The sequence below is a fragment of the Felis catus genome, chromosome D1 (genome assembly GCF_018350175.1).
Source record: "Felis catus isolate Fca126 chromosome D1, F.catus_Fca126_mat1.0, whole genome shotgun sequence".
Classification (NCBI taxonomy): Eukaryota; Metazoa; Chordata; class Mammalia; order Carnivora; family Felidae; genus Felis; species Felis catus.
In genome coordinates this window covers 101177237-101188929 of record NC_058377.1, presented here as the reverse complement: position 1 = coordinate 101188929, position 11693 = coordinate 101177237, and the positions used below count along the sequence as shown (strand labels likewise).

The 11693-nt window shown below is 35.8% G+C and overlaps 1 protein-coding gene across 1 annotated transcript; it reads right to left on the bottom strand.

Annotated features, from left to right (window-relative positions):
- Window positions 1-4100: 4100 nt before the first annotated feature.
- LOC101082692 (olfactory receptor 8K3-like) lies at window positions 4101-5027 on the bottom strand. The gene has a single exon (XM_011286831.2). The coding sequence runs from the start codon at window positions 5025-5027 to the stop codon at window positions 4101-4103; it is 927 nt and encodes a 308-aa protein (XP_011285133.2).
- Window positions 5028-11693: the final 6666 nt, after the last annotated feature.

Genomic DNA, 11693 nt, shown 5'->3' with positions numbered 1-11693 from the left:
TTTTTCGGGCGCCTGGGTGGCGCAGTCGGTTAAGCGTCCGACTTCAGCCAGGTCACGATCTCACGGTCCGTGAGTTCCAGCCCCGCGTCGGGCTCTGGGCTGATGGCTGGGAGCCTGGAGCCTGTTTCTGATTCTGTGTCTCCCTCTCTCTCTGCCCCTCCCCCGTTCATGCTCTGGCTTTCTCTGTCCCAAAAATAAATAAACGTTGAAAAAAAAATTAAAAACAATAAATAAACATTTTCAAAAAAGAATCAAGTTGCTCTTTCATAGTTTATGATCTCTGCTGAATATTTATTATTTATTTATTTATTTATTTATCATTTTTATTTTAGATAGAAGGAGAGAGAGTGTGAGCTGGGGAGAGAGGAGAGAGACAGACAGAATCCTAAACAGGCTCTGCAGGGAGCTTGATATGGTGTTGGATCTCATGATCCCAGGATCTTGACCTGAGCTGAAATCAAGCATTAGATGCCCAACCAACTGAACCATCCGGGTGCCTGATATTTATTTTTTTACAGTTATATTATTTGAGATAATTATACCCAAAGAAAATCAGACAAAGCAAACAAAATCAGACATAGTTACATTTTGTTAGGGCTTTACCAAGGAGTTAAAATGGAACTTACCAAACATCACTGAAACATTGCGGATATCTGGCAGTAGGAGATGGCACACAGTTTTCTGTCATTTTTACCTGTAGAGAAGCCTCTGTCTTGACTCTCATATGTATTTCTTACCATAGCATATTGAGAACAATTTATGGGTTCTCTTCACCTTTTGAGACTCTCCCTCAGGAGATGATGAGCAATTTGTTTATGATGGCTAAAGCATATGAAGGCATTAAAAACTTCCTGGAGCTTGTCCATTAATAGGCAGGGACAATTCATACTCACCACTGAGTAAAATTATTTATCTATCTATCTATCATCTATCTATCTATCTATCTATCTATCATCTATCTATCTATCATCTATCTAATCTATCTATGCATCCATTATCTATCTATCCATTATTTGTCTATGTAACTATCATCTATCTATCTATCTATCTATCATCTATCTTCTATCTATCATCTACCTAAAATATATCATCTATCTATTTATTTATCCATCTATCACCTAACTATTTATTTACTTATTTATTTATTACTTCACTCTTATTTTTCACTAATACTTAACTTTTCATTTCACTGCATAGGACTCTTGATTAAAATGTCATATATTTAAGGCTGGCTCACCAGGAGTCCCCATTTCCACAGAGGTCTCCTCAGATTGGTGACATGGTAGATAATTGATAACTTCTGTTGTATTACATTATTTTAAAATTGTACATGGATAAGTATCCTGCATTAAGCAACTGTGACATGCTATTTCCTTGATTTTCATTTTTGTTTTCAGTTATCCTTCTTTTCAAGGCAGACGTTTGCTATGTATCCATCCTTCTCATTGCATAGTCAGTTGCTGTTACTGACCAGTAACCACTTGTTTTGATTTTGTTTTTCTCTTTAATTTCACAGTGCCGTATTTTATTTATTTATTCTGTCCAAATCATTTCAATGTTTCTTTCCCACCTTGAAACATGCTCTTTTGTACTTGATATATGCCTAATTTATCAAGTTATCCTTGAAAAAATATAATATTTTACATATGCACAACTATGTATATGTGTTATATTTCTATAAATGTCATTGTTACATTTGTCACTTTATAGATGCTATGCATAGATGATATCACACTTTTTTCTTCTTTCTGTATTATAATCCATGATACAAATTAAACAAATTTCACTTATTTTTTATTGATGTATGTGTGTCTAACCCTCAGCTATCATTAACAACATCATTACAGTATCCAGCCTCAATGAACACCCCTGAGTTTGTTCCCTTAAAAGTTATATATATGGAAAGCCTAGGTGGCTCAGGAGGCTAAGACTCTGACTCGATCTCAGCTCAGGTCATGATCTAACCATTCATGACATCCAGCCCCATGTCAGCCTCGCTAACAGTGCAAAGCCTGCTTGGGATTCTCTCTCTCCCTCTGCCCCTTTTCTCCCCTTGTTTGTGTGTGTGTGTGTGTATGTGTGTGTGTATACCTACATATATGTGTGTATATATATTCCTGATAAGGAATAGAATAGACTCATTGCTTTTCCCAAATATTTCAGATATATTATCCCAACATATTCTTTTATTAATAAATGTAAGACAGATCTTGGATCTTCCCTTTCATGTCAGGTGCATAAATTATACCTTCTTCTTAATTGTACATACATAGCATTATAAGCATCTTTTATATAATTTATTATACTGCTTCTTCCCTTTTCTTTACAAGTTTGACTTCATCCTCACTGATGTGGATGTCTTTTATTTCTTTTTTGATGTCTGATTGCTGAGGCTAAGACTCTCAGTACTATGTTAAATATTAGTGGTGAGAGTGGACATCTCTGTCTTTTTCCTGACCTTAGAGGGAAATCTCAGTTTTTCTCCATTGGACCTCTACATCTCCAGTCTTTGAACCCTTCTGGTTACAAAAACTCATGGAAATCAGCCCCTCTCATTTTTCCCAGCCTATGACTTTGGGGAAATATTCTCCTTGTGTGTATACATAGTGTTCTCAGCTCTCACTCACCTCGCTGGGACCAGGGATTCCTCCCTTCTTCAGCACCTATGATCTGTTTATTCCCCAAACCATGCCTCAGCACCGCATACCTCCCATGATATGGCCTCCTTTTTCCTCTAGCTGTGCAATTTGTTCTGTCAGTCCTCAGGTCAATCTCTTGGATATTCAGAAAGATTTGATAGTCATCTAGTTGTGTTTAAGGGACAAAAAAAGCCTAAGGTCTTCCTACTACTCCACCATCGTCCAAAATGAATATTTTTAAAATGTTATCCTTTTCCTACTGAATTAAATTTTGTACCTTCATGAAAAATTAGTTGCACTTTTTGTAAGTCTATTTTTGAGTTCTGTATTCTGTTCCTTTTCTTTACATGTCTTTTCTTCCCCCAAAGCTACACAGTTTTGATTGTTATAGTTATATGACAAAACTTAACATGAAATGGAATGTTTTCTTCTATGTTATTCTACATTTTTACATGTATTTTAGCTAGGTTAAGTCCTTCATCTTTTATACACGTTTTAGTGTAAAGACAACTATATCTATAAAATACCTTGGTGGGATTTTGTTTGGGCTGTATTACCTATAGATCTGTTTGGGAAGGATTGATACATTTAGTAGGTTGAGTTTTCTAATCTATGAACTCAGTGTGTCCTGAAATTTATTCAGATATTATTTGATTTCCTTAATCAGCATTTTTTTCAGCATTCAGATCCTGCACATATTTCCTGGGTTTTGTTCTAGGTATATTTCATTATACTTGTGTGATTGCAAATGATAATTATAATTAGGTGTTGTGCTGATCTTCTGGATTGTTGAAATGCCAAGTGTGTGTAGTCAATAGACTTTTTGAGGCTCCTAAGTGAAAGTAATGGCACTCATGAGGAAAGACCAGGACATAGACCCCCCTCATGGAATGGAGAGATTGGAGCACATTCAGATGACTGATGACTTCAGGTTAAGGCAATACACTGAACCTGCCTAAAACTATAATCAACTGTGTTTTAGACACCCCATAGAAACCTGTGTAGGCTACATAGAAAGAACATACTTACAGAGAAACTCACCTATATACACGATACATAGACACGGGAAAGTTTATTCTGATAGTTGAGAATGACACAGGAGTTATTTTAACTCTTCCTGTTCCAGGTATTCTTCTTCACTCCCACACAGCATTCCCACACTCCTTGCTGGGTGTTAGAATTATAGGCCCATAACCATTCTATTGTACTAACATATTACCTAATTATGATGCTTATAACTCTTGTCTTTACCTCAAGAATGGAATGTATATGTATTATTTATTCACAGTGTATTTAGAACACTTCAGAGTATGACTGGTACATAGAAGTCAATGTCTAGATACGTATCTTGAACTCTTTTATCCTTGATTTTCCCTCTGAAGGAAGGAAAAGAAATGTTTAACATTGGTAATCTAATTCATAGGAACCACGCAGTATGTAATAAACTTAAGAAAAGGTACCTCATAACTTTTTCCATATCCTATGGAAAGCACATTTTACGTCTTTGTTCCTCAGACTATAGATCATGGGATTCAACATGGGGATAACAAGGGTGTAAAATATGGACGCCATTTTATCAGTGTCAAAGGAATGACTGGACTCAGGTTGTGCATACATAAATATCATAGTCCCATAAAACACTGTGGCCACTGTCAGGTGGGACCCACATGTAGAAAAGGCTTTGTGCCTACCCTCAGCTGAGTTCATCCTGACTATGGCTAGTAGGATCAGCAGGTAAGACACAACAACCATCAGAAGGGAGGACATCAAATTGAAAACTGAGAAAGCCAAAATCATCAATTCAATTTCATGCGTGTTTGAGCAGAGCAAGGATAACAAGGGAAGACAGTCACAGTAGAAATGGCTGATGACATTGTAACCACAGAAGGATGAACTAAAAATCCTTATGGTGACTAGTAGAGCCATAAATGTGCTGTAGAGATAGAGGATTGTCATCAGCACCTGACACACCCTTTGTGACATGATGACTGGATAGAGCAGAGGATTACAGATGGCCACGTAGCGGTCATAGGACATAGCCGACAGAATGAAAAGCTCGCTAACGATGAACATAATGTAGAATGCTCCCTGTGTGGCACACAAATGATAGGAAATTGTGTTTTCTTCCACAACAAAACTTGCTAACATTTTGGGTCCCACAGTTGTTGAATAACCCAGATCAGTGAGAGCCAGGTGTTTGAGGAAGAAGTACATGGGTGTTTGTAGCCTGGAGTCCACCTTGGCGAGGATGATCAGGCCCAGGTTGCCCACCACTGAGATCACATAGATGATGAGGAAGAGCCCAAATAATGGAGCCTGCAGCTCAGGACGTTGTGTGATTCCCATGAGAATAAATTCATTAAACACTGTCAGATTGTGTTTTTCCATCCAAGTTTACTAGAAAATCTATTATGGATAGATACATCATCATAGTCAATATATATTATGTACTGTCTCCTGACAGAGGGCTTGGTATGGCCAACTAGTATAAATAAGATACATCCAAACTGTCCAATTTAGGATATTTGAAAACAAACCCAAATCCCACATAGACCACTATATATGCATAAAGAAATCGAAATAGGTGGTTCTCAACTGGAGGCATTTTACTCCATAAAGAATATATTTCGATGTCTAGAGACATTTTGAATGTCATATCCAAGAGTCGGGATGCTACTGATTTCCAATTGTTAGACACAAGTTAAGCTGCTAAATATCTTAATATATCTAATATCTAGGCCATGACAATATTCAGTCAGGAATAACAGCAGTAACAATGTTAAAAAAACCCTGGTGATATAATTAGGTGGATAGATAATAGACTTATTTATTGATAGATGGAAAATAAATACATAAAGGTAAGTAGGTATGGATGCTAAAGTGGAAACAAAAAAATGAAAACTTCAGGGATTAGATATATGGGTGTTTATTTTACCATTCTTTAAAGTATTCTTTCTACCATATATGATACAATCACAAAATGACATTTATAAGATGCGTAAATCATATGACCTAATACATATGTCTATTATATATTATAAGTTTTTTAATGTTTACTTATTTATTTTGAGACAGAGAGGGTCAGAGAGAGCGGGAGAGAGAGAATGTCAAGCAGGCTCCGCCCTGTCAGTGCAGAGCTCACTGAAGGGCTCCATGCCACAAACCATGAGATCGTGACCTGAGTCGAAATCAGGAGTTGGACACTTAACCACCTGAAGCATAGGTGCCCCTATAATAAAAATGTTAAACCAGAAGTTCCCCAATTGCATAAAGCCCACTACTCAAGCATGGTCCTACGAAAGGTATGCCTACGTGTGAAACTGACTGGAAAGTTAGCATACTTGACAGATATTTGACAGGTGTATGAATAAGAAAAGTGTAACACATCAGAATGGGAATTATTTTGGGGGACATGGTGAAACATACCAGGAGATACGTGTATGGAGATATACTTTCAGCTGTATTTCAGTTTATAGTATATCCAAAGATTTGATTTGGGCAAAAAAATGTGAGTTATCTAAAAGTCTTTATTCTCATATATAAAGCTGATGTTTCCTTGATGAGTTTTAGATAGGATAAATGAAGTTTCGATACTTTAATGTGTCTATGTTACCTGGAAATAGTTCTCAAATATTAAGTACATTATGGGTTTTTATTTGCTTGTTTGTTTGCTTGTTTGTGTGTTTTTGAAAGAGTGATAGGAACTTACCTGAAATGTTTCTACTTTCCTGACTTATATACCTGTGCATTCTCTGGACTGGGACTGAAGTTCTTTGTCAAGGCTATCGTAGGAAGAGGTGAGGAACTGTTCAAGCAAGACATACCTCACCGCTCTTCCATGACAACATTTGAATAATCGTGTTGTGACTCCTTGGGTTACTTATCTTCTAATTTTCTTATCAGTTTTAGTATCATTTTAGATAAGTTATTCTTATATAAACTTGCTTAAAACGTTATTCTTCCCCTTGTGGCATTTATTAAAATAGAGATATACTAACTCAAATGTAGCAAATCAGATGCACTTTCTCGAGCAAGAAAATAAGGGAACATGGTAAATTTGGAGGAAGAATAGGTTACTGGCAGAGGTTTGACATAATGAAGTTTCACAAGAATTCCCTTTGGATTAGCGGAAATCACACTTTAAGGAAAAATAAAAGTTGAAAGCCACTGTGATACACAATAGCTCAAAGACAAAATACAATACACTGAAGACGAGATATATGTGGGTCCCTGGATGGGATTTGAAATCCTTCTCTACACTAAATCCACAAAAACACCTTCAAACTATGATGTAGCACATAATGCAGACAAACATGTATATAATCACATGACGTGTATCTAAATATCCTAAACACTCACAGATAAAAAATTATTCCAGAGTGGAAGGTGGATGGCAGGTTAATGTAAGAGAAGTATTTTTGGTTTAAAAAGTCGTGGGCATCAATGCTTCTATTTAAAAAAGGAAAAGGGAAATAATACTGTCTGCAATGAAATTACAGGTCAAGTCAGAAGGCGCTGAGTGAGCTCTAAGCAAAAACATACAACTCCACAACATTCTATATAAAGGTAATTATGTGTAACTTCCCTTTAACTTACCTGAGTCTTAGGTTTGTCACCTCTTGATATGCTCCTCTGCTCTGATGCACACACCTTTCTTATAAACAGAAATATGATAATGTGTATCAGTAGGAGACAATATTAGAGAAATATTCCGTAAATGCAATACAAACAGTATAAATTTTGAGTTTTGCTTGTTTTGCTTGTTTCTTTCCACTTTGTTTTGTTTTCCTTTGCAATCATGGAAAGCTAAAAAAATAAATAGTACTTTTTGAGTATCGAGTTTTCTGTGAGGTGAAGAAAGATAAACGCATTTCCTCTCACTAGGTTTGGAGTTCTATAAAAAGAATCACATTGCTTTTTCATAGTTTACTGTCTCTGTTGGATGTTTGATATGTAATTGTTTAAAGCTATATCCTTTGAGATAATTCTTCCCGCTTTCTGTCAGATCCTACTGGAAAATGAAGAACACTCTACATCATTCCATTTCTATAAAACTTGCTACTTAAAGGTCTCCAAATGTCCAAATGAGGCTTTGCACACCTCATTGTGAGGTGACCACCCCTTTTTTTCCTTATCAAGACCTCAGAGGATAATTGTATTGATATGTTTATTTAAACAATCATTAGATACTAAATAACTTTTGAGAGAATCACAAAAAGTGTCCAGAGTCACTAAATAAACATTTGGAAAGACATCAAAATGACAGATACTACCTGAAGTTTCTTAATTTTGCTAACTCAAAAAATTTCATGTCTCTTCGGCTGTGTACCATTTGCTTTTATATTGCTCTCCGTTTGAGGTAAAACTATTCATATTAAATGGAAGTATTGCATAACTATATAAAAATGAAGTTTCAAAGAGTCACAGAAGCATTAGCCTCTCCACCATGTGAAATTATTCAAAAAATTAATAAGAAGGAAAAAAACGAGGTAATTCCTACTCTTGCTCAGGCATTATGGTTATGGGAAAGCAAAGCAAATAAAATCAGAAATGGTCACATTTTGCTAGAGCTTTGCCACGAAGTTAAAGTGGAACTTACCAAACATCACCGAAACATCGTGGATATTTGATAATATGAGATACCACACAAATTTTCTGTCATTTTTACCTGTAATGGACCCTCTGTCTTGACTCCCATATGTGTTTCTTAACATGGCATATGGAGAACAATTTATGGGTTCTCTTCACCTTTTGAGACTCTCCCTCAGGAGATGCTGAGCAATTTGTTTAATGATGGCTCAAGCATATGAGGGCATTAAAAAATGTCTGGAAGTTGTCCATTAACAGGCAAGGGCAATTTGTATTCACCAGAGAATAAATTATCTATCGGTTGATCTATCACCTATTATCTATCTATCTATCTATCTATCATCTATCATCATCATCATCATTTACATTCAATCGCCCATCTCTCTATCATCAACATCTATATTCAAACATCTATTATCTCTATCATTATCTATCATCTATCATCATCATCTATATTCAATCACTTATTTATCCATCTATCATCTATTTAGCTTTTTCTTTCTTTCTTTCTTTCTTTCTTTCTTTCTTTCTTTCTTTCTTTCTTTCTTTCTTTCTTTCTTTCTTTCTCTCCTATTTTCGCCCTTACTTAACTTTTCATTTACACCACATAGGACCCTTTTTAAAAATTTTTTAAACGTTCATTTATTTTCGAGAGAGAGAGTGCAAGCGAGAGAGAGGCAGAGAGACAGGGAGACACAGAACCGGAAGCAGTCTCCAGGCTCTGAGCTGTCAGCACAGAGGCCAACAGGGGCTCAAAGTCACAAGCCACAAGATCACAACCTGAGCCGAAGTCGTATGCTTAACGGACTGAGCCACCCAGGCGCCCCAGCACTACATAGGACTCTTGATAAAAATGCCGTATATTTAGGGCAGGTTCATCAGGGCTTCCATTTCCATAGAGGTCTCCTCAAATTGGTGACACAGTGGAGAGTTGATAAATTCTGTTCTATTAAATTATTTTAAAATTATATATGGAATAGGGCACCTGATGGCTCAGTCGGTTAAGCGTCCGACTTCGGCTCAAGTCATGATCTCACAGCTTCTGCATCTGAGTCCCACATGGGCTTCTGTGCTGACAGCTAGGAGCCTGGAACCTGCTTCGGATTCTGTGTCTCTCTCTCTCCCCCTCTGCCCCTCCGCTGCATGCTCTGCCTCACTCAGTCTCTCAAAAATAAACAAACATTAAAAACTTAATAAAAAGATTGTGCATGGAATAAAATTAATACGTTAAGCAAATGTGGCGTGTTGTTTCCTTGAATTTCGTTTTGTTTTTATTGTTATCCTTTCCAAGGCAGAAGTTTGCTATGCGTCCTTCTCATTGCATAGCGAGTTGCCGTCACTGACTGGTTACCACTTCTGCTTTGATTTTGTTTTTCTCTTTAATTTCACAGTGCAGTATTTTATTCTTTTGTGCCCAGATCATCTCAATTTTTCTTTCCTACCTTGAACCATGCTCTGTTGTATTTAATATATACCTAGATTATCAAGTTATCCTTGCAAAACTCTCATATGTTACATTTGCGCAACTATGTATATGTGTTATATTTCTATAAATTTCATTGCTGCATTTGTCACTTTAATTGCTTGTTGTGCACAGATGATATGACACTTTGTGCTTCTTTCTGTATTAGAGTCTATGATACAAATTTCCCAATTTTCATTTATTGTTTTATTGATAGATGTCGTGTGTCCAACCCTCAGCTATCACCATTACATCATTATGGTATCCGGCCTCAGTGAACAGCCCTGAATTTGTCCCCTTAAAATTTGTGTGTATATATATATATATAATATATATATATATACATAATATATATATAATATATGTATACATAATATATATAATATATATATATACATAATATATATATAATATATGTATACATAATATATATAATATATATATATATAATGTATTCTTGATAAGAGGGAGTTGAATATACTCATTAATTTTCCTAAATATTTCAGATATATTATCTCTATATACTCTTCAATAAATGCAAGACAGATCCTCTTCCTTTTCATGTTACCTAATTATATCCTTCTTGTTAAATGTGCATTTATAGTATTATAAGTATCTTTCATGTAATTTATTAGACTGTGTCTTCCCTTTTATTTTCAAGTTACCCAATAGCAAACATTTCATTTAAGTAGTACTGGTCTACTACTTTCTATTGTCAATTGTCAATTTTCTATTGTCAATTTTCCTTTGTTTTTGGATATAGAATAAGCTTATATACACATACACGTACATGTATATATATGTGTATATATATATACACATATATATATACACATATATGTGCACATATATACAGCACAAAATTTGATAAGCTTTGCATATGTATATATCGATGGAGCTGTAAAAACTTTCAAGGCAACAAACATGTCCATCGCTTCAGAAGTCTTAGCGTTCGCACATGTTAAACCCGTTCTACTCTTCCTGCCTCTTAATCCACCAAGTCAACTTCAATTTGCCATCTTCAAAAACTTTTTGTGTTCAAATAATTATAAATTGACAGGAAGTTGTAAAAAAAAAAAAAAGCATGCAGAGACGTCTTGTGTAATCTACACCCAGTTCCCCGAAGAGTTCGTCTTGCTACACTGTAGTATGATTTCATGACTAGGAAATTGACATTGGTACAACACACATTGTTCAGATTTCACCAGTTTGGGGTTATTCTCTCATGTATTGGTAAACCTTACTGCTCTGCGTTTTATCCCATTTTTGCATCGTTTCAACCACCACCACAGTCAAATTGTAGAACTATTCTGTCCCCCCAAATTTTTCTTTTGCTATCCCTTTAAAGCTACACTGTCTTCCCACCTCTTGGGCAACTGTTCCTAACCATTGGTGACCACTAATCTTTTTTGCATCAGCATAATTTTGTCACTTGAACAAGGTTTTATAAATAGTCCACAATTTGTAATCTTTTGGGATAGCTTCACTCTCTTGAGGTCCATCCTCGTTTTTGTGTGTGGATACCCTTTTCTTTAAGGTGGCTGAATGGCATTCCATGGTATTTCTGGTACAACTTGTTCAACTCTTTCGTCATTGAAAGACATCTGGGATCTTCCCAGTTTTCAACACTTATGAATATAAATTCTGTAAACATTTTCTTAAGCTGATTGTGTGAACATACATTTTGATTCTTTAGGAATCATTTCTAAGACGTGATGAGTAGGTTGTTTCAAGTTTGATTTTTACTTTATCAAGAAAAATCTCAAATGCAGATTCATCTAAAGTTGCACAAAACAGATAATATGACAAATTCCAAACAGTGCAAGGAAATGGCATAAGAGGCATAGAGCTTGGAAAGGAAGAAACGAGACCCTCTGTAGTACAAATGGCATGTTGCCGAATAGAAAACCTCAAGGAATCCCCCCACCAAAATATGAGTTCAGCAAGATCACTGATTTTCCACTTTATCAATGTATACCTGTGCATATTATGCTCTTGATGTC

What these genes read in the sequence shown, in the direction of transcription:
- LOC101082692 (XM_011286831.2), bottom strand. Translation starts at nt 5,027, where the DNA reads ATGGAAAAACACAATCTGACAGTGTTTAATGAATTTATTCTCATGGGA.